We start from the raw sequence: 24,468 nt of genomic DNA on the forward strand, positions 1-24,468 counted from the left end.
CTAAATATATATCATTCCTTTAAGCCTCACAACAACCCTATTGTACAGAGTGGAAAACTAAGGCTCAGAGAGATGGGATAATTGACCTAAATTTACATGTTTGTAAGTGGCAGGTCTCGAGCAAGATCTGATACCTTCAATGCTTGACTCCAAAACAAGACCTCTCTCCACTTTTCCAACAACAAATTCTGATAGGGTCTTGAATGTACCATACTTTTGGAGGTGAGCCTTGGGCTAGATATTGAGTGAGAATAACTCCATAGCAGAGAGGATTTTCTGCCCTACGTGGCAATGGTGTGTTTGAGACTGGGGAAACTGAGTCATTTCCTAAAATATATTTTTTTCTGCAAACAAAAAGAGATTGGGACATCCAGGATACTCTCTACATCTAACTGATTTTTCACTAAACTAGAAAGAGGAAGGAGCATTTATGCTCCATTGAACTTCAATAGGCCAGAGCAGAATCTCCCTAGGTGGGGCTAACAACTGAATGGGATGAATATATTTTTTTCCTTGACTTCTTTGTCTATCAACATCCATCATCATAATAGAACATTGTGGACTGATTATAGGTTTAAATTATTAAATATTTACCTAATCTGTCACTGAAGGAGGTTTTTTTTAATGCATACAAATTAGGAGATTTAGCAATTAAATATCACAAAATATTTCTTGGATTTGTGCTCTGGCCCAAAGTGGATGTGGATGACAATTTTTTAATATAATTAGTACCGAAGAGATGATTCATCTGGACAGTCTGCATCCTCCAAGTAGATAGCTAGTGTGATTACTGAGTCTTGACTTCATATCATTCACTTTTGGCCTGGAGTAATTTTAAGAGATAGTAGATTTATTTATATTCTCAAATGACCTATATAAATCAACAACTTGATTTGAAATAACTTCATGACCTTCCATTAACTGAATTCCATGTTTTTCAAGGACCGGATATGATTTGCCTCCTCTGTAGCTTTCAACCCACTTTAAATATTGATCACGAGGGGCGCCTGGGTGGTGCAGTCGGTTACGCGTCCGACTTCAGCCAGGTCACGATCTCGCGGTCCGTGAGTTCGAGCCCCGCGTCAGGCTCTGGGCTGATGGCTCAGAGCCTGGAGCCTGTTTCTGATTCTGTGTCTCCCTCTCTCTCTGCCCCTCCCCCGTTCATGCTCTGTCTCTCTCTGTCCCAAAAATAAATAAATGTTGAAAAAAAATTTTTTTTTAATTAAAAAAATAAATAAATAAATATTGATCATGAATAAAATTATAAATCTGAAGATTCATATGTTCTGTAAACACAAAGTATTCTCATCAACATTATCATTATTAATTTTAATAATGTTTCCAGATTTGTTTTGAGCCATACCCTGTATTCTTGACACAGGATTTGATTTTCCCTGAGAAATAATAAAGACGCACTTCAACCATTATTTCTTTTTAGGAGCACATTTACAAATTGATGAAAAGTGATTCATACCCACGTTTTATAAGATCCAGTGCCTATCAAGAGCTTCTACAGGCAAAGAAAAAGGTATTGGTTCTTTGTGACCTTTTTCGATCTGGTTCTCAGTTATAATTGTATGGAGTAGTTCCTTCTACTGAGGCCAGGGTATTGGACAAATGGTAAGTGAACACACTCCAAGACCTTCCCCAAACCTTTGTGTTTTATAAGGGCCATCTGAGATGTTTTTGTTTTTGTTTGTTGATTGCTTATTTCCTTTTTTTTTTGTTGTTAATTTCTGCAGATGTTCATGCTTTACAACTTTTTTTAGAACCTGTTTTCATGTTTCATGTTAGTCTCTTGTATGGCCAGTTTATGTATATAAAAATATAAAAAATTAAAATTAATGAAAAGGAAAGAATAACATCATTGGGTCAAAAACTTGAAGAGGGTTTTCTTTGTCCTGGAAGCTTGAGTGTAAGGTTTTGGCCACATGCCCCATAACCAAATATAGACTTATTATTTTCAATGATAGTTGCCAAAATGTAGTTACGTTCAATTCAAAATATTTTAATTTGGCATTCATCCTGGATTACTTAGTATCCTGATGGTGAACTTTACACACCTAACAAGGTAGCCAAACACATTTTGGAAGAGCTGCAGTAGACCTCATTATTCAATTAATGTTTATAATCAATGTAATCATTAAGGCAGGGTATGGAAAATCTGAATATAAAAATTGAACATCATTCATTATTTTTTAATGTTAAAATAGTCCATAGCTTCCTGAAACTTTTGAGGTGAAATTATAATTTTGTGCAATTCATGACTGTCATTTAGGCTAATAGGATTTTTTAAAGTCCATTGCCTTTGCCAATAAATACTCTGCCCTTGCCCTGTTCAATACAGCAGCCACTAGCCACATGGGGTTGTTTAAATTTAAATTTAAATTAATTAAGAGTACATAAATTCTAGCCAGATTTCATGTACTCAATGGCCCCGGCTTCTGAAATATTGGACAACATAGAATGACATTTCCATCCTTTCAGCAAATTCTATTGGACAGCAATGCTTGACAGAATTGACATAATCAACAGAAATCTAGTCCTAACAGAAAAGTATGAAGAAATTCTGAAGATATTCCACTGATTTTCAAATCTGTAGGCTTTGCAAGTGTCAACGTAAAACCTTCATGAATCTACTTCATTTTAGTGTCATTTGATTTTGCCTTGAAATCATACCATTTTGTTTGCACAGGAAGAGCTTTGGTGTTAAAAATAGAAGTTCTAATAAAAACAGAGCCTATGCCCTGTGTCTAGCGTCCTTCCTTGGCAGCTTTCCTACCTTCCCGGTCCCTGTGACTTAGAACATGGATTTGGCATTGCCCCCTTTCATCATCCTGTCTCTTTATGCTGTTTTCCTTGCTTTCTTTTTATTTATGTTCCCTATTTCCCTTTGCCACACCCACCCCATTCATGTAAGTCGGAACACTCAATGGATCGCAGAACATCTTTTGAGAAATTTGCACAGAATGTGGTAAGTTTTCTTTTCTTTTTTTTTTTTTTGAGGAATTACAAATCATTAAGTCTAATTGGGAAATTTTCCCAATTTCTAGCCCCATCACTCACCTTTCATCCGTTGACGTAACAAAAGTATTGTCTTTATTCGAACTCAGAACTTCTGCTTCCCGCTTATCTTTCTGACCCAGCTCTTTCTAGAGTAAAGATGTCATCCGTAAGAAACCATTTGTGTCAAACTAAGGTTTGGAAAGAAGTATATATTATGGCATATAAAATGAAGAAAGTATCTCTTATGTATTTTTATTTTCATTCCATGTATCCCTTTCTTTCTTAAAGATAGTGCATGCATTTCTACATGCTCTTTCTCTTAGCCCTTCCTAAGGCTTTTTTAAAAGTTAAAGAACAATGAGGGTTCTGTGCTTTCTACCTCTGCAGAGAGAAAATGGCCTAATGAGCAGTTTAAAGCCAAAGACTGGGTATGAATGGTGGTTGGTGACAAGATATGCCCACCAAAGACCCACCAGCGTGCCTCTCTTATGCTTTATGTTTTGGGAAGGTGTTGAAAACTGTTGCATAAATCATCCAAGAAACCAATAGTTTTCCTACCACTGTTTTCTTAGTATCTTGCCATGTGTTTTGGTGATATTTTGGTGATATATTTGTATGTGGGATTCCTTTTTTTTTTTTTTTTTTTTTTTTTGTATTGTGCCAGTGCCTTTGCAACTTTCTGACGTTGTGTAAGCTCAAACTAAAGCCTTCAACACATTTATTTTTATAGGGCAGAAACATCCCTATTTTCCCATGCCATAAAAACTGTACACCAACACTGAGGGCCAGCACTAACCTGTTATGAAAAAGAGGTAGAAAAATCTTGGTTTATACTCAAGTTTGTCTGCATTGTCTGTTGAGTTGTGTGGTTAGCTCCATGCTGCTGTGTGTGTGTGTGTGTGTTGTGGCTTTTGCTGTGATGGCCAGTTAAGTGGAGTTATGTGTGTTGAAATGTAAGCAAATTGGAGTCAACAAAGATGCTGTTTTTTGTTTTTAGTTTCCTTCAAATATCTTTGTGGTGGGGAATGTTAATCAGTTCTATTTATGAATTGCCAGTTGTGACTAGGAACAGAGTATTTGAAAGACTTTAAAAAACTGTGTATACTTTGAACAATGTGATTGCAAAAATTAAAGGGCTGGAAAATGAAGAACTCTAGGAATTAATCACTCAATAAACTTCAAAAAATGTTGGCTGGTTCTGTTGGAATCTCTGACCTTTAAAATAAAATTTTCCTAACCATGCCTCATAAGTCATCATGGGAAGATAAAGACAATATTTAAAAAAAAGCCTCAAGATTTTGCTGGAGAAAGTAGCTGTAGGCTGTTGCACGGTGCTCTGTGCAATATTTAATAATTCTTCCAAATTCATCCTTTCCTAACATGATGCTGAAATAATATTGTTCTAAAGATTGGAATGGAATTTTCTTTGATATGATTAAAAGCAATAACACAACATATGGAAGATGGAAAAGGGAAGCAAAATAGTTGTCTTTCCTCCAACACCATCCCCAATTCTGACCTACTTCTCCAACTTTTAAAATAGTCCCACGTTGTCACACACTGCAAACTTAAGAAAAGATCAATAGGAAATAAGGGGAAGGCAAGCCTAATCATCTACGCCTTCAGTCAAAATTCATACAAGAAATGACAGTTATATTCCAGACATTGTGCTGTGTCTCAGGAGGGTGTATAAGGTAGATACCTTAATTGCTACGGAATCTAATGGTATAAACAAGATGTTGTGATGCACAGGAGAAAGATAAACTTTTCTGCTTGGTGTTGGGGTGGGGAGGGAGCACCCACAGGTAATGCGAGAATTCCCAGAAGAAATTACATTTAAGTGGATTTCACTAGGACAAGAAGGACATCCATCCTTTTAAGGAGAAGGGGAGAAAAGGCTGGAATTATTGAAGAAAACGAGGTTGAGTCACATTCACACATAAATACACACAACACACTAATAAATTACAGATAATCTTCAGACACAATTGTTTGGGGTTATTTTTTCCACCCAGGAAAACAAAAAGTAATATTTTTCATTGGCTATTTTGTTTCAGTAGTACTCTAAAGAAACGGAATCAGGAAATTAGAAAGGCTCTCTGATTTCCTCAGTAGATTACAAACAATTGTATCTATTTTATTACTCATGAGAAGAAAGTTTCTATCCTGGCAATTATTTATATACAAAAATTAAAATTAATATACTATACAATATTAAATCTTAGGATGATTAGTTTCTATTTGAAGTTCCCTTTAACTCTTTCTATCCTCATTTCTTTTTTTTCCCCTTGGTTCTGTGTTCCTCCATGTTTGTGATTACTTTTAGGGTCAGCAGGTGTGTTAGGAATCCAATGCACCTACATAATAAATTTAATAGGATATCTTTACAGGATCAATACAATAATTCTAACACAGGATGAAAAATGATTTTATTATTAATCAGGTAGACATAATGAAGGCAATATGGAGTTTAAATAAATATTATAAAGGAGTCCTATGTGCAGATTAGTCTGGCCAATACAGGGAGGCTACAGGATAGACAGTATTCAAGGAAGAAACAGAAGAGGGAAAATATAGGTAAACAAGTATGTAGACTATGAAAGGGCCTGGGCAAAGTGAGACAGCAATGACTCCTCTTCTTGCCATGTACCAATCTCTGCACTAGGCACTTTATATTATATAATTTAATATAATCTAACCCTGCAAGTTAGGTATTATTATACTCATTATGTTACCCATTTGATAAGTGAGAAAACTGAAGGGTCGGAGGAGGTACAAAATTTGCCCAGAATCACATAGTTATTAGGACCTGGCACTGACCCCACATTTATTTTGTTCCCAAATTCTTTCTTTCTCCATTGATCACTTTGCTCCTTCATATACTTCCAACTGATAGAAGATCAACCTGCCACTCCTCTAGAGTCTGAGTCCATTTCCAATTAGTATCTGTTTGTAGAAGTTTATTTACGTGTTCTAGCACAGTTACTCATATGGCTTATAAAAATGGCATCACTGTTTTGTTTCACACAAGAATCAAAAATGTTTTGCTCGACAGTTCTTCCCAATACCATTAAAACTTCTGTTGGCTGCTGAGACTAATAAACTCTTGCCAGCACCTTACAGAATAAACAGTTAACAGTTGCACAGCATTTTACAATGTTCCAGACACACTCATTCTTTCTTGCTTGTTTTGTTGTCACTGTTGTTGACATATATGACAATCTGAGGAGGTGGCCGGGCAGGTGTCACCACCCTTTCATAGATGAGCAAATTAAGGAATAGCGAGGATAGATCACTTCACCAGTATCAATCAGTTGTTGAGAATTAAAGCCAAGACTGGAAGCAAAGTTTTCTGACTTTAAATTCACTCCTCTATAGATTACTTATTTTCTTTTCATTTTGCCCAGCACGGGAGGGTTAAGAATTAAATTTGTGTAATACCTTCACCTTGCCCTTGTTGTCTCAAGGCATCTCATTTCCTGTGATTTACTTTTTTATTACTTTGTTTTCCTTGCCATCAGATAAGACCTTAAGGGTAAGGTCTTTCAAGGTTTGCTATGTTCTCTCATGTCTTTAAATGTCATTCTTACTACATAGGCGTCATTCCCTTTGACAAAGTTCGTGTGCTGTGCTAATTCTAACAGCTGTTTTCTTGCTCCATCACCATCACCAAATCTGACACCATTTCTCCAACCACTAAAGTCTCATGGCATCTGTCTGCCACACAAATCACAAGGAGAATGGATAGGAAATAAGGGGGGAGGGGTGGGAAACTGGGTAAGAGGATTGATCGTCCACACCTTCAACCAAAACTCATATATCAAGTTCTGACTGTACTGCTTACCTCCTCTCCTTAGTTTGTGTGAAGGGGAAATTAAATCAGCCTGGCTCTGGGCTATAAAAGGAGAAATGAGAAATAGAGAATGTTCATGTTGAGCTCCCAGGAACTTGCCTAATCTAACCTCTTTTGGAGAGAAAATTTACTCTATCTCAATGAAGCCCAGTATCTGCAGAGCCTTTAAAAGAATTGGCAGAAGGGGAGCCTGAGTGGCTTAGTTGGTTAAGTGTCCAACTTCAGCTCAGGTCATGATCTCCTGGTTTGTGAGTTCGAGCCCCGCATCAGGCTCTGTGCTGACAGCTCAGAGCCTGGAGCATGCTTCAGATTCTGTGTCTCTCTCCCTCTCTCTCTGCTCCTCTCTCTCTCTCTCTCTCTCTCTCTCTTTATCTCTCTCTCTCTCTCTCAAAGCTAATAAATAAAAATTAAGAAAAATAAAAAAAAAAAAAGAATTGACAGAAAGGATATCATGACCATCTTGGCTGTCCCAACCCTGTGACCCCAGTACTTATGCTAGGCTTGGAAGCATGAGGCTTGGAAGGCATGCTCTGGAGATGGTCATAAATTACCAGAAGTTGTGAAAACTCTGTGAGAGAATTTTAACAAAAGCATTGAGTTGACTCTGAAATCAGTTAATCTTTTGGGATCAAATCTTTAGGTAACACTATAATTGATTGGTATGCATACTGATAAGAACAAATGTAAATAAAATCCTGTAATTTCCTTCGAGTGTTAATAAGTGAGAAAGATAGAATACTTAGTTCTTTTAGAATGTTCTTTTTGTTTACATCTAATTAAATTTTTTACCTGAGCTCATTATGGAGATGCTGGGTAACACGCCTCATGTAAATTTAATATAAGCAACAAAATGAGGTAAAAAGAGCCCAGACCTGAAAGCTTGACATGTTAATATTTACATTTGAAACCTAATCCATGCTTTCATGCCATATGAATTTTTAGAAACTGCTGAACCCCTGCTTCTTTATCTATAATCTCTCTAGCCAGGAGTAGCTTTAGTTAGCACTTTGCACAAACATATAAAAATGAATATAAGTATTCTTTATATAAATAAATAAATAAATGGGGTTATACATTAAATATGCTTTTGAAACATGCTTTATTTGCTTAAAATGCATCACAAATATCTTCCAGGTCTTTTCATATTCTTCTACATAATTTTACTTATTGTCTACACAAATTTCCTCTGAATAGATATACTTGAAATTTATTTTCCTATCTTCTATTGATGGATATCTACATTGTTCCTTCCTTCTTTCTTCATATTGTAGATCAAAGTATGATAAATATCTGTCAAGTAAACTATTGGGGTTTTTTTCTTATGGTCATAAAAATTTTAATTGCTTGGTTAAATGGAATGCAAAGTTATAAAAGATGTTTACTTATTTATTTTTCCTCCTCTCTTATCTTTATATTTTCCCTAACACGAGAGCACACACCAGATGAAAAAATAACTGGTTGAAGAAGGCAGGAATCATACTTTGTATTCTTAATTTCAAAACTACTGTGTTACACATTAATAAAAAGTTGGTTACCATTTGGTCCTCAATCTATGAAGAATTGTAGTCACATTCTGGAAGTCTTTCACTGTTTTTTTTTTTTTTTAAGACACTGTCAAAGGCTCTATGGATTGCTTCTAGTCATGGTTAAATGATTTTTAACTTGGTTTTTCATCAAATGTGAAATCCAGCATAAAATCTTCTCCACACACCCTAATAACCGCCAAGATTATACATTGAGACCATTCAGTCAATTCAGTATAATCCTATGAATAATACAGATTCCGGGCTTGGGAAACACAGCCCCAGACTAGCTGTGGGGCAATGCCAGGAGTAGGGCAATGCAGTGTGAAACCTATTCATGTGGACCTCCCAACTGCCCATTGGACTGGACATTGGTTCCATTTAGGATTAAGCCCTGGCACTTCTGGTCGAGTGCTCTAGATTTTCCTTTGGGCTTACAGGTACCTTAAGTGTCGATAAGCTTGGTTAGAAAGGATCCTGTATAAACTTGTCACTTGTTCAGATTTGTTCACTATGAGCAATTCCAATAGAGAAAAATGACCTGGTAATCTAAGATCCACTCATACACTACATTTTTATCATTGTTTTTATATACTGTTTTACTAGTTCTGGATTATTCATTCACTCGGTATACGTTAAGTTTTGACTATCCTGTAGCCTGTCTTTGCTCTCACTTCCCTTGATACCAATTTCTACCACAATGTAGTAAAGACAAACCTTAGAGGATTCAGAATGGTCCTTCTCCAGATTGTGTTTTTACTGATGAAGGTGCATTAGAGCAAAGGCTTCAAGGACTTAGTGAGACCCTTGATTTACATAAGCATCCCTCATAATGAAGCAGATTCTGCTTCAGATAAACCTCCACCACGAATATACCATAGATTAGGGAAGGTTTTTATTTACCTTGTATCTGTACACCTGTGAATGCATACTAATGCATACTAATCTGAAGGAGAACTTTGTGCGTATTCTTTTCTGGTTGAGATTCTTTGCTTGAGATTACAGGTATATTCATAGAGATCTCTATGTTAGAAAATTCCAAGAGCACCTTAGGTAAATATAATTTATAAACTGGTTGTTGGGGTTTCCCACCATAGATATTACCAGTAAATACCTAAAATCTATCTGCTAAAGGATGGAACATTTTCTCCTCTTTCTGCTCTTCTGGACCTGAAACTATCTCATTTATCATTTTGTTGTTGGCATATATGGCTATCTATCTTGTTTTACTGAAACTGTGGTGATAACTTGCCTAAGAAAGCAATTTCGGGTTCCCTGCAGCATGTGGTAAATTGATTGGTGTGAAATGTAGCCGATTTCATTTGGACAGCATATCTTTATGTTCCCCTAGTAACATCATTAGTTCTTAAATTGCCACTCAAGTTTTATAAGCTGTGGGTTGTATGGTGGTTTTGGTCAGGGAACATCTAATGCAACCCTGGGGGTTCCTAAGGAATGTTTTTTTAATATGTATTTTTAATGTTTATCTTTGAGAGGGAGAGAGAGCATAAGCATGGGAGGGGCATAGAAAGAGGGAGACACAGAACCTGAAGCAGGCTCCAGGCTCTGAGCTGTCAGCACAGAGCCCAATGAAGGGCTTGAACTCACAAACCATGAGATCGTGACCTAAGCTGAAGTTGGATGGTTAACAGACTAAGCTACCCAGGTGCCCCCTAAGGAATGGTTTGAGGCTGCTGAGTAGACAGTTCCCAGCGGGAAACTTCCCCATTCCTAGTACATATCCCAGAGGCAGAAGTTTAATAGCATTTCCCAAAGTACTGTTCTAATATACGGGAAGCCTTGGGTTAACACCAGTAGTTACAAGGTCCCAGTTTCCTGTTTAATTGGAAACCACCCTGGGGGCTCTACATAACAAGTTTATAACCCAATAGTACGCATGTATCCAAGCACTATTGGATTCTTTTATCCAACAGCAACAGCAACAAAAACAGTAATTGACCACCTACTGTGGGTCAGGCATTTTGCTCCCTATCTTAGAGTACATAGATAATAAGAAATAGCTACTACTGTTAGGAAGCTTACAGTTTATAACAACAGATATTAACAGAAGTAACTACTTTTGGGATGCCACTAATGTGCACCTAAGTTGGTTCATTCTTCTCAGGAAAGTTAACTGTTCAATGAACAGAACGAAATTCCTACTAGCTTCCCACTAGCTTACTTCATATAAATCATGCTTAAAGCAGCACAGAGTAGGCAGGGAGAAGAGTTAAGTAAGGCCTAAGTAAGAGACCTGCCTACTGGATAGTTGGGGGAGCTGGCCCTGAAGGAGAGAGAACAAAAGTAGAACTGGAAAAAGTGTCTGAGCACTTGATAAACGCAGCTGTGTCCCAGGCAGGGACTGCCATGAAGTCTCCAGTTAGAGAAGCATAGTACAAAAGAAGGTCATCAAGGAGACACCTTGTATTCTGGATCCACACACTAAGCCATCTTCATCTCTGCTGAAGATGTGGGTGGAGGGCAAGTTAGGAGAACCTAGAGACAGGGGGACATGTTTGCAGGATTAGCAGCTACTATATTAATCCACACCTGAAGATAACAAGAACTTGGCCAGTAAAATAGAAAAAGTATAGGTGGGAGTGTAGAACTTTTAACACCAGTAAGTTTACATATAGGCTAAAACATTTTTGAACCAAGTTTGTTGGAAGAGTTGATAGAAAAATAAACTTCAAACTATCACTAGGAATTGTAAAAGTTACATAAGAAGTAATTTTACATTATCACTTTGATTTTATTTGAAGATATGTAAAATTGAAAATTACTCAACTATATCTGAATCTTACATCAAGTCACAGAATTTAGCTGGGTAAAGCAAGAGAATATGGAATGTTCCAGTGTGCTTATGTACTCAGCCTTACAATGTTTGGCAAAGTAGTTGCAGATAATCAACTGAATCTCTGTATCAGTCTCAATTACCTCATTGAGTTAAATAGAATTTAAGAGAATTACATAGAGTTAAATACAAGTTCATCAATGGTCTAAAGGCAGCATGTTTACATATTCTTTTCAGAAATTTGTTTTATGTAGCTAGGAAAATAAAAATGGAGCTTAACTTGATAAAGATTGGTTTTGTTTTGATGTCTAAATTTAATTTCCGCTAAAAGTAGATTAATATGTTAATTATTTCTAGATATGAGGTCTTACTAGGCAACCCTATATCATCACCAAGCCATCTATTTCTCATTTTTTCTTACCCATTCTAAAGCCACATGTACCATTGCTATGTGCTCATCAGCACTATTTTTATACTGATGACCAGCCATGCTGGTCAAAAAAAAAAAAAAGATTTTTACTTTTCTATAACTTTTGCTAGGACTTCAAGGCAATACAACTAAAATAGGCAATTTAAAATGAAAAAATAGACATCTTTATATAAATTGCATACATGTTTATTGACCTAGATATGTTATGTTCAATCCTACAATCACCCTGTTACATTTTCTTAGGCACCTCCAGATACCCTCCAGCAAGCCCAGACTGGGCAAAATCCCATATCTCCTGCATTATGCGTCACATTTTGATGGCTGGTTTTTTTTCTTTGTTGTTTTTTTTTTAATTTTTTTTTCAATGTTTATTTATTTTTGGGACAGAGAGAGACAGAGCATGAACAGGGGAGGGGCAGAGAGAGAGGGAGACACAGAATCGGAAACAGGCTCCAGGCTCTGAGCCATCAGCCCAGAGCCCGACGCGGGGCTCGAACTCACAGACCGCGAGATCGTGACCTGGCTGAAGTCGGACGCGTAACCGACTGCGCCACCCAGGCGCCCCTGAAGTCATTTTGATTTACTTGCTTTGATGTTAAAGATTTTTTTCCCTTCTATTTCATCAGGAACAGAAAAATTACCCAGTAGACATGGCTGACTCACAAAAGGGGATAACAAACACCTGTTATCAAGGGTATTCACTTGAAACATGCTTATTAATATCTAAGAGGAACATATTTCTAATAAAACTAGTAAAAGATATTGGGTAGTCTTATCTTTTCTAATTATAAAAGTTAAGTCCTCAAGGTACTTTGAGGAGATACTGAGAAAGATGAATTTTTTAAGCCTCCAAATTGAAAAGGAATTTAGAGGCTTCAATTTCCCCAGGTTCAGTGTCCAGCACATTGCATCAATCTCTTCTGTGGGTGCAGTCACAAGTGGGCTTCTAGCATTCCCTGGCTCGTAAGTTCCAGAGATGTGGTACTCTTGGATGGCACAGGAAGTCCATGCCCCATATTAGAAATTCATTTCTTATTTTCAGCATAATCTACTTTTCTGTAGCTTCCATGTAATATCCCTAGTTCTGTCTCTGGAACTGGACAGAATAAAATAAACATTTATCTAGATCTTGACAGCTGTCAAATTTCTTGAAGGCGTGATTACATAAACTCCTTTCAAATGTTCTTTTTATTTTCTTTAGCTAAAATCTCAAATTTACTGTTTTTCTGTGCAGTTCAACTACCCATATCCCATAATCTCAAAATCACTGGGGCTTGGAAAATGCAGATTTCATTACCTCATACAAGATAAACTGAGTCAGAGGTCTTCTCTCTCTCCTTTTGCCCCTCCGCCCCCCATTTACATTTTGTTACAAACATGTCAGAACAATAACGTTTAAGAACTGTTATCTAGGTAGAAGCATTCCTACCTGACCTCTTCTTACCAGAGATCCATGGTTCTCATATTTGGCTGCAGCAGAAACACCTGATGAGACAGATTGCTAAATCTCGCCTCTCATAAGGTCTGATTAGCAGTTTTCTGCTGAGATCCAAGAATTTTCATCTTTAATTAAGTCTTAAGTGATACTGCTCCTATTGGCTTTGAGACCACGCTCTGAAAACCACTGCTCTAGACTAATGGACGCTGTCTCCCAACTGGTAGATGCCAAGGGCACACCAAATGTCACAGCTAAGAGGCAACCCTCCAGTTGGGCCCACAGAGTTCGGCAACTACCAGTTGAATTATGTGGTTAACAGTCAATTATGTTTGTTGCCATGTTCATTTTATCGTATCTGAATTGATACTAATTACATAACTAAATATATCAGCTTCTGAAATTTGAGTATGAAAAGATGTTTCTATGAAAACTAAGCTGGATACTTAATGGGACTCAATATAGTAAAGACGCCTTAAATTGCTATTAAATTAAATCTGAGTAAGACTTGCATCATAAAAATGTTATTTCTAATGTTTTCTCATGTAATAGTCTCATGTTCTTTCATCATCTTGTTTGCTTACCTCAAACATTTGCTCCAGTCAGCAGTCCTCCAAAATGGTAACTGAATACAGTACTAGAGACATAACCTAACCAGCACAGATTGGGGATATTGTCTTCCCAATAGGAAAAAAAAATAGAGGGTCACCTGAGTGGCTTAGTCAGTTAAACATCTGACTCTTGCTTTCAGCTTAGGTCATGGTCTCACGGTTGGTGAGATCAAGCCCCACACTGGACTCCATGCTGACAGCACAGAACCTGATTGGGAGTCTCTCCTCTCTCTCTCTCTCTCTCTCTCTCTCTCTCTCTCTCTCTCCCTGTGCCCCTCCCCCATGCACACATGTGCATGCATGCTCTGACTCTCAAAATAAGTAAACTTTAAAATAAAAACAGAAAAGAAAAAGAAAGAAGAAAAACATGTCACGTAACTTACAAACCGGCCTGAAAACTGCACCAGCTTCCCTCCCCTCCCCCTGGTTCCCAATCACCACAACCATGTCAAAATGTAGAGTCATTTGGGGCTTAAACTTAAAAAAAAATTTCTCATCAGTTCAGAGTACGTCTCCTCAATCTTGCTAGGTTTTTGGTGAGTGGTTTATTTTAATCTAAATTTGGCTTTGTATCCTTCTTTTCATTAAACTTTATCTTGTACGTTATAGCTTTATATAAGTTTTTAAAGTATCTCTTAGTTACCCAGCCTTTTAACCAAGATTACCAAGTTTGCGTATGCATATATTTTATCAGAACTACATCAGTTTAATGGTGAAAATAACTGTTTAAAAGACCATAGAGAACAGAGAGGAAGACAGAGTTCCACTACTCCAATAATTAGCACACCTTGAAGATAGTGTTTTGTTTAATTACAAACTTCATTGACCTTTCTGTATCTTGGCCACAGAGATACCACAAAAGACTGCTACATGACTTACTCCACAAACCTTTGTTAAAGCAACCAACCTCCTATCCTCAAGTCTGCTAAACCCTTTTTATTTATTATTATTTTTTAATGTTTATTTATTTATTTATTTTTAAATATATGAAATTTATTGTCAAATTGGTTTCCATACAATGTTTATTTATTTTTGAGAGACAGTGAGAGAGAGAGAGAGCACATGCACAAGCGGGGGAGGGGCTGAGAGAGAAAGAGTCACAGAATCTGAAGCAGGATCCAGGCTGTCAGCACAGAGCCCAATGCAGGGCTTGAACTATGAATCATGAGATCATGACCTGAACTGAAGTTAGACACTCAACTGACTGAGTCACCTGGGTGCCCTGCTAAACCCTTTTTAAAAATGAGTAAGTGAACATGTACATGACAAAGACCTAGCAGAGTTTACACAGGAGTTCTTTGCAAACAAATATTTACAACAGCAATATACCATTCAAAAAAGGAACAAAGGACTTGAACAGTTTTAAAAGAATACAAATAATAAATATGACAAAACAGAAAGAAAATCTATCTTCATTAATAGTCAAGTAAAATTTTAAAAACAACAAAATAACCTTTTCCTCCAAATAGGTTATTTTTTTAAATGATAATATCTAGTGGGGTACCTGGGTGGCTCAGTCAGTTAAGGGACCAACTTCTGCTCAGGTGATGATCTCATGGTCCTTAGTTGAAGCCCCACGTCAGGCTCTGTGCTGACAACTCAGAGCCTGGAGCCTGCTTTGGACTCTGTGTTTCCCTCTCTTCACCCCTCCCCTGATCATGCTCTGTCTCTCTCTCTCAAAAATAAATAAACATAAAAAAAAATTTTTTAATTCTAAAATGATAATATCTAGTGTTAGAAAGGGAGTAAGTAAATCAGTGTTTTCATACACAGTTAATAGGAATACAAATTGCTAAACACTTTTTTTGAACAGAACTTTACAGAATATGTCAAAAGTTTCAAAATTCTTTCACTTTCAATCAGTAATTCAACTTCTAATAATTTAATTCTGAGAAAACCCAGATGTTCACACATATACAAGAATATTCATTGTACCATATAACTGTCAAACAAAAACACACCCTTAATGTACAACAATTGTGAATTTCTTACATACATTAAGGTATATCTACCTAATGGAATATTATACAACTACTGAAAATTATATTTCAGAACAGTGGCTTTCATCTTTTTTTGTATTGTCACCCACATTTGACATAATAATATGTGTTTGTGTGTGTATATATTGTATTACTGTATAATCTGCTTGTGTGTGTTTATATGTGTGTAGAACTAAAATACTATTTCAGAAACAGTACATCCCCTTATGATGTGTGATGCACTTTGATACATGCTGATATTAATTTTTTTTCTTAATGTTGGTAGCATCTGTCTAAATTGATTTCCTTTTTCACTAATGCAATGAATTTGAAATTATTTTACAAAAAAAAATATGTAACATGAATAATATGTATGTTACTCATAATAAGCCAATGCTATGCACAAAATGGCTTGTAAATTTCAGTTTTTTTGTAAAAACATAAAATTAAAAAAATTTATACAACATAGAAGGATATATTAGTATGTAAATAACTGTACTTAAGTAATGTTTATTTCTTATTTATATTTTTCTATGTTTCCCTCATTTTTCTAATGGATATATACCACTTTTATTTTAGGAAAATATTTTAAACTAAGAAAATGAAAGTATTTGGTGTTACTTGTTCTTTCTCAATATGCACAGGAAGCTAGTAATCTACACTTAAATGTAAATGTGTTCACAAACCCTCTCTTTTTAGTCTAATGATAGAATTTTTTCCAGTGCTCAACATCACATACACCATCCCCCAAACTAGCTACCGAATCCTTCTTTTCCTTCCTTCCTTCTTTTCTTCCTTCCTCTCAACAATTTGATTACATCTTTAACTTTTTTAAAGTTAAATTTTTAACTTTCTAGGAACTGACACTCCCCATTGTTTTGCTAAAATTATTCACATGTTCAGTAAACTCACCTGCAAGTTTACCCAGGAGAATTGGTTTCATTTTAAGCAGGGAAGAGCTTTCTAAACACATAGTCTAGCTCCAATTCCTTCTTAACACCTTTCCAATTAATTTCCTTGATAGGAGCACCCAGGGCAAAATAAGAATTAAAAAGACCCCGATTCTGTCATTTAATTAGTCAATATTTAGGGTATGACTAGAGTGTTTCCCATTTTTCACTCTACTGTGCCCCTCCTCCGCCAAGTCAAAATTTACTTAGCCCAAGACATTTGAGTCTCATTTCCCTGGTTTCAGGAAGTTTAGTCTTAAAATATGACTTCAGCCAAGGATCTCAACTCATGCAAAGAATCAAGTATGTATTTGAGGACTTCTATAATGTTAATGTTGTTTAACAGCTATTGATTTTTTTCACCAAACCAATCGACTTAATGAATTATACAAAACGGCTTGTGAATACACTAGCTCTGATTCTATGGGCAAGAAAGCCAAGAGAGGGAATCAGCAGAGCAGTTTAGGGGGCCAGTTAGAAGACTCTAGCAAAGACATTGATAAGGTTGTCTTTGAAGAGTGGATAGGATCTGAACAGGTAAATGCATGGATAGTGGCCCAAGCTGATAGAGATAAAATGAATCATATTATGGAGTGATGATAGGCAGTTTGAAAGGCCAGGGTAGCCATGTTATGAAGTATTTGGGAATTCAGGCAAAGACATTTGTACTTGTAAGTGAAACAAGGGCATTTTTCAACATGAGAGTAAAAAACCAAACAGCATCCTTGAGTTCAGTGTCTCTAATTGCACACCCCGTCTCTGGCCCAGCAGTATCACATCATCACCAAGCAGTCAGCTCCTTATCACATAGGGGTGGGGCTGGCCTCTGTGGGACAACTGGGTCACATACACCAACAGGCACTCAATGGCAAGACTTGCATTTTCTTGTTCTCAATCCCTCAATATGACCTCTGGAGCCTACAAGACATTCTAGAATGTACTCCAGGGTCTAGAGCAACACTTAGGAGACAGTAGGATGCAATGACAGGAAACATACAAGTTGGAATGGTAAGGGAATGCGTGAGTTAAGAGGTTAACTATTTTTTTTTTAATCCAAAAGATGCTAATAATCCCCTACTTTTCTCTATAAGCTCTTTCATGGCTATCTTCTAAACATCTATCCCTTCATTTCTCCTTGGTCTGTTGAGTGTCCTATCGACTGAGAAAGACTGCTGTGTGTTTTTACAACAGTAAGAAAACAAGTGGCTTAGTCACCCAAGCATATGTAGCTTCTCTGAACTCCCTTTATGGATTAGTGTCTGTAGGAAAGGAGTATGGGGAGTTACCTCCATCTCCATAGTGTCTCAGGCTCTCGGAGTAGAATCAAGAGCCTGGCTTTCGTATTCATGTCTACTGATTCACAGTTCCTTATTGTCAACTTTGTGTTACTACTTTGAGACCAAGAAAGATTTTTAAAATCACATAAAATTCTTAAATATTGTCAGTTACTTTAGAAGAGCTAAGAACAAACACATAGGTTGCTTGTTTTGTTTTGGGGTGTGGGGCATATTTTCCTAACTATAACAAAATCTCTACGCAGCATTTAAGATACGGAGGAATTGATTTGATGGAGGTGAGGTTTTACTGTGAGACGCCAGAAAACTCTCCTTGTTTATATGAATTTTTGTGACAACTATATTGTTTGTAGACTAGGTAGATACAGTATTCACCTAGATGCCAGCAATCTGAGGTGTAGTTTGTCCTGAAACTGATTATGTGCTTCTTTTTTTTCCCCCACTAACTAAATATTACAAAATCTCATAGGATTTTGAATTTTTGTTTTGTTTTGTTCTGAGTTTCTGTCTTTGTCTTTCCTATGGATTGCTGTTTCCAATGTAATCCTTAGTCTTTAGAATCTTATCAGAAAGGGATAAGTGACACAACACATATGTAGTCATTTGGTTAAAAATAAATGTTATTCATACAGAATTCAATTGTAAGCAATTTGGTAAAAATTGCCATTGTTTAGGGTTTTTTAGCCCTCAGTTCCCAGTATTAGGGTTTTAGAACTTAGTTATAAAAATTTCTCAGATTCTTCAACTTGAAAAAATTATGAAAAGATAATTGGCAAGGGCTGATTCCATACAGCCTCCAAGGAACTGCACTGGAAGGGATTTTTACAAAACAGCAGATGCATAAATACATCCTTTCTTACCTACAAGAAAGGATCAGTGTTATTTTTAATTTAAGGTTTTCCAATAGAATGATTAACTATATTTCCTTCTGCACTAGAATAGTGCCTATCTTTTTCTTTTTTTCCAGTGTGTGAACAAGGCAGGATTTGAACAGGGTTTACCAACAGATTCAAATCAGATCTTCAAATCCACATGACTCATTGCATACCCATGTTGTTTACTTTGACCCCAGACTGGGGAATTTAATTTTTTTTTTAAATGTTGTACCCAAATTTGCCTTTTAGTTGTCTCAGTGCACAAAATGAATATCCTTATTACATTAAGTTCATATCAAACAAAGTGTTTCATCATGTGATTGTTTCCCATTTCTGTTCATCTGTTTTGCTGTTATCACAAACTTCCAGATTGACTGTAGGCCTGTACTTTTCTATGGGGCTCCATGAATGAGTGTTTTTTAATTATCTCCTAGGACAATAGCCTTTCAAGCTAATGTCGTACCTCACTCCCTTTTTAGTGAAGCCCATACCATCCCAAGTACTAATAGCTTCAAGGATGTTTCAAAACTCCGGAGAAAGAGAGCCATGTTAATATTTATTAGATTTTTTCAAAAATAACAGTAGTTTTCATAGTCCAAATAAAAAATGATTATATGAGTTCCAAATGAATTTCTTTCTGTGTTACTATTTCATTCTTCTTCCCAGTAGCTTTTAACAAATCACACTAATCAGTAGTTTTAAAAGTAACAATTTTACATTAGCATCTTTCCCCTCCTCTACTGCCATGCAAGCATTCAGTCTTATGCCTCAATAAATATGACATTTTCTTCATCCCACAAATGACACTAGAGATAGTAAGCACTTTTTAAAAATATATTGTTCAAAAAATAAAATAAAATAAATAAAAATATATTGTTCAGCCTCAGAATAAATATATATATATATATATATATATATATAAACTCATGTACACACTTATAGTAACAGCACAAGAATTGATATAGTAGTAAATGTAGGAAATAGTGTGGTCTTCAAGTATAGAAGGGTAGCTTTTAGATTCCAAAATTATTTGATCAATTTGCTCGGGTTTGGAAAAGCAGTAAAACTTTAGATTCCAATTCATTAGCAACGCTGTGCCCTTCTTAGAGTCAGAATAGTGACTTTGGTCTCAGTGTCCTAATTAGAAAACCTATAACAATAAAAACAATGATAGCAATAATACAGTGAGGTAATAGCCAACATGAACTTAGTACATAGAATATTCCAAGACTAGTTTTAGGCAATTTAGCTTCATTATTCTTCAGAAGAAAGCTTTTAAGTAGGTACTGTGATTATCCCCATTTTATGGATAAGAAAACAGACACAGAAGTGGAGACAAAAAGAGCAAACATTTTGTTTATAAGGCCAATATATAATATAAAGTAAGGTGTCTTGTTAACAAACTTTTTCTTTTATTTTTTTCCTCCAATAAAGTGACTAAAGCCTAGCCAGTGGGAAATTATCTTCTACTATTAGTTGCTGAAAGCTAAGTTTTGATCCCTTTTCCCCGATTAAAAGGAAGCGGTGCTTGGTTTTCATTGCTGCTGTTCATGTCATCCTCAAGACCCTTGTCAGTTACTGTGAAGCGTGTAAAGAAAGCTTGATTTTGAAATCATGGATCATATCTTAAACATATTGCTTTTTTTCTCCGAAATATGGCCATGAGTGATGATTTGTCTCCCAACAGCAGACCACTTTTTATCAAAATCTGATCCATAGTAGCAGTAAATCAAGACTATTATTATGAGTAATTTATTACTAAAATATTATATTTCTCAAAAAATCTTTTGTCTTTCCATTATTATTTTATCCTCTGAGAAATATAAATTTCATTCAGTAAGTGGACCATCTTATTTTCATTAGTAGTATATATAAAATGAAATATGAAACAGAAACTATCAATTGACAATCTGTTACTTTGATCAGAAATTTAATTTTTTTTTATCTCTCTAGAGTACTAGTATTAACAGGGACAGTGTTGGTTTTCAAGATTTCAAAAAAAAATGAATATGTATTCTAAGCATTAACACATATGTGGAATCAGAATATATGGGATTTTTCTGAGGTTGGGGTTGGAGGAAATTGGGTGGAAAAGGATAAGAAGATGTCTATGGTTTGAAGTCAGAAGCAAATAGACTTTTATCTGTAGATGTATAATTGGCACTTTTTTCTCCATTATCACGTAGGATGGGGGACAGACTCAATGTGAGTTTCTACCACCTTCAAAAAAATGAATTTTATTTAATTAAGTCATACACTCTGCATATCTAGATATTTATAAACATGCCACTAATTCCAGCAATTCAACAAGAATGCATTCACATTGCTATCTTTCAGAGCAGTTTACTAAGGTTTGTTGTAACATGTTTAGAACCAGTTGCAAATCTAGGTGTTGCATCATTGCTAAGCCTTGATGAAACGTTTATGAACATGTTTTATTATTTGCTAATCTGTGCTGTGAACCCATCAGTCTGTTTGCAGTGGGGAGGAAGTGGGTAGAGGGGTGGGAGGGTAGAAGAGGGGTGGGTCATTTTGTTTGATGTGTTGGTGGAGGGAGGAAGGAAGTTGAACTAAGGTGTATCTAAAGGGTTCCATTTTGACCCTTGCACTAAAATCAACTGCAGTAAATAAATGCTACTCCTAATCGGGTTTTCAGTGATCATACTCTTTTTTGTCCCCCTTGTTTTATATTTTTTTCTCAGGGGAAATCTCTCACGTCAAAGAGGTTAACAAGCCTCGTTCAGTCCTACTAAAAGGATCATCTTGTAGCATGGAAGCAGACTGGAGTCATTGCATATACTTTGTAGCTCTTTGTTGTTACCTGGAGCAGAGGACATTAGGCCAAGATGTTGCATGAGCAAAGGACCTGAATTGTTCTCTCTTTGTGTACATTCAGGCATTGCCATTCCAAGGGACTCTACCGTCTCAATGCCTCCACTGCAAAATGTTGTCTGCTTACTTTCTCCTTGTACTAAGCTGGATCTATGTCATTTCCTTTTTAACAAGTTCAAGTGGAGTAAACCTTTTTTTTTTTTCTTTCTCTTAAAGCTTCTGCTAGACACACAGTTCACTGAAAATTCACTCAGTCAAAAACTGGAAGAATTGTAAAAGAAAAAAGCATATATCAATAAGTATACATATGGCTTCACGTTTATTAAACAATAAGTTAGCACAGAAAGTTTCATTTCACCAATGTGTTCACAGTCAGAAACAAGCTTTGTCTTTGTTGTCTATACATTCTCAGTTAATGTTTCTTGCATTTATTTTTATACCATATTTAAATAAGAAACACCTTTTACTCCAAATGTATTAAAGTTGATCCCTTCTCTGTAAATTTGTGTATGTTTATATTGTTGTTTTATCTTTCATTAAAAGATGCAGAATCTCCTTGTTTTTGTAGTTTTGACTTCCACACGCTGATAAAGAAAATGCTGAAAAACATCCATAAATGTAGACTTGCAATTTAAGCTATCACCCTGCAAGTTTATTTTAGGGCTTTAAGGCAAGCTTGGATCGTACAGGAGTCAGGAGCTGACTGCAAGTGTTTCATCTGGGGGCTAGGCCAGGACTGGGTGGATTCTTTTCCTCTCATGCAGGAGCAACACAAACTGGCCTTTCACGTTTTCAGAGCAATTCACCAGCCCTTTCAGCCTCATTATGAATATGCATCTCTATGTTTTGCTAATGGCTAATGGGAATTAGGTTTGAGTGTGACTTCCCAACTCAGAAACTGGTATTTTTCTTTCAAGTATAATCCTAAAAATGCCTTAAGTCCGTGGCTTTTAACTCTTTGGCGGTTACAAATTCTTTTGAGAACACAATGGCAATCACTAATCTTTAGTGTGCGCTTAGTAAATGCCAAGCCACAGTACTAGGGGCTTTACATACCCATAAAATCTTCACACTTAATTCTCACAGCAGCCCGTTTCTACAATTTTGAGAATTTTAAAGCAGAGAGAGGTTCGGTACCCTGTTCAAAGTCACACAGCCATGTAGTGAGTTGCTAATCAAATTCAGGCAGTCCAACTCCAGAACCCACTCTATTGCACCAATCCACTGCACCACCCAACTTCTTTTGGTAAAATTTATGAAAATCCACATACACTCTCACACAGGAAACATTTCCACTGACTTTTGGAGCATTCACAGAATACCCTCTGAAATTCATCCATGGGCCCCAAATAAGAAACCTGACTCCCTTTAAGAATTGGGTCGGGAATAGGGGCACCTGGGTGGCTTCTGTCTTTGGCTCAGGTCATGGTCTCACAGTTCGTGAGTTCGAGCCCCACGTCAGCTCTATGCTGACAGCTCAGGGCCTGGAGCCTGCTTTGGATTCTATGTCTTCTTCCCTCTCTAATCCTCCTCTGCTCATGCTCTGTCTATCTCAAAAATAAATAATAAACATTAAAAAAAATTTTAAATGTTGGGTCAGGGACACAAAAAGGTCACACAGTGGGGAAATGGGCCTAACTTGTTTACTTTTGCATCCATGTAGGCATTGCAGACTCTGGATATTTAAAAAAGAGAAACATAATATTGTAAACAAGGTAATTATTAATTATTGTAGATAAATTTAAATTCTAAAAAAAATTACCAACATCGGTGAGAAATCAGTAGTAAGTCTGTGAACTAGTGTCTAGAACTGTCACAAAATGGAAGCCACTTGATAGGAGAAATTTACATAGGAACAATAATCGGAACACTGTAACTACTTTAAGACTTTTAAAAAAGATTTAATTATACATCCTATGACTTTTTAAAAGGAATACATAAAGTGCACATGAATATAAATATATAGATGCTCTCTCTTAGAAACATTCAGGACAGCCTTGGGCAGATGGTACTGAAGCTACATTGAAAGGCTACTTCAAAGAAACATTATTTGAAAGCAATACCTATTAGATGAATAGACAATGAATCTTGCACAAATAGAATTGGTTCTTTTGGAGGCTATCTCTTATAAATTGTCATTCCTTGGATGCCCATCCTTACTGAAAATTTTAAATCAAAAATTTATACAGAAATGAAAGGTGTGATAATGTCAACAGATGATAGGAAAAAAATATTCAGGCAAGTATCCTCAAGTCAGGAGCTCTTAATAAGCCTGTGAGTCAGTTTCTGAGTTCAAGTACATAAAATCTTTAAATAACCTAATGGCTCCATTTAATATACTTTCGACAAAGCTCGGTATACAAAACAGTGTATTTTAGGAGGAGCATATAAGAAAATGTTGGAGTTCACTCAAATAAGCACATGGCAACTGTCTCCCACCCGACTCTGGGACAACTTGATCTATAAAGCATAGAAGAAAAGCTCTCAAGTTTCTAATGATTAAAATGGTTTTTAAGAAGTCTTTTTCTCCCTTAAAGTGATTTAAAAAGTTATCCACTGAAGCAGTGGCCCAGAGTGTCCACACTCAATTGCAAAACTAATTCATCCTCTAAACTGCATTGACCTGATTCTTCCCTTTGCAATGTCTACAGCAATGTTTCCTGTGGAACTTCAATGGATTTTCTGCTTGAATAGAAGTAAGTGAAATACGGTCAGCAATTCTACCCCTGTCAGGGACCAGGAAAATAAATGAAGGCAAAAACGTTCCCTCTTCATTACAAGTATGTGAGTGCATGTTGCTACTCAGAACTTTCATGCATCTACCATTCTCCTTGTTGAGTGCTCGTTTCTCTTTATACATGTATGATGGTTTTTGAATAATTTTG

The 24,468-nt window shown here is 36.2% G+C and overlaps 1 protein-coding gene across 8 annotated transcripts in view; it reads left to right on the forward strand.

Annotated features, from left to right (window-relative positions):
- The window catches only part of RGS7 (regulator of G protein signaling 7), a 516,676-nt gene extending 494,538 nt beyond the window's left edge, over positions 1-22,138 (forward strand). For 5 of the 8 annotated variants that reach the window (XM_023247637.2, XM_023247632.2, XM_023247634.2 and 2 more), the window contains 4 exons: positions 1,439-1,528; positions 2,921-2,974; positions 3,737-3,818; positions 21,454-22,138. In XM_023247637.2, coding sequence (XP_023103405.1) covers positions 1,439-1,528; positions 2,921-2,974; positions 3,737-3,811 — 219 coding nt within the window. In that variant the 3' untranslated portion in view covers positions 3,812-3,818; positions 21,454-22,138. The remainder of the gene's footprint in view (positions 1-1,438; positions 1,529-2,920; positions 2,975-3,736; positions 3,819-21,453) is intronic. The other 3 variants (XM_023247635.2, XM_023247636.2, XM_023247638.2) reach the window with 3 other exon arrangements.
- The last annotated feature ends 2,330 nt before the right edge of the window (positions 22,139-24,468 follow it).

This window comes from Felis catus, chromosome F1, assembly GCF_018350175.1.
Source record: "Felis catus isolate Fca126 chromosome F1, F.catus_Fca126_mat1.0, whole genome shotgun sequence".
NCBI classification, from domain to species: Eukaryota; Metazoa; Chordata; class Mammalia; order Carnivora; family Felidae; genus Felis; species Felis catus.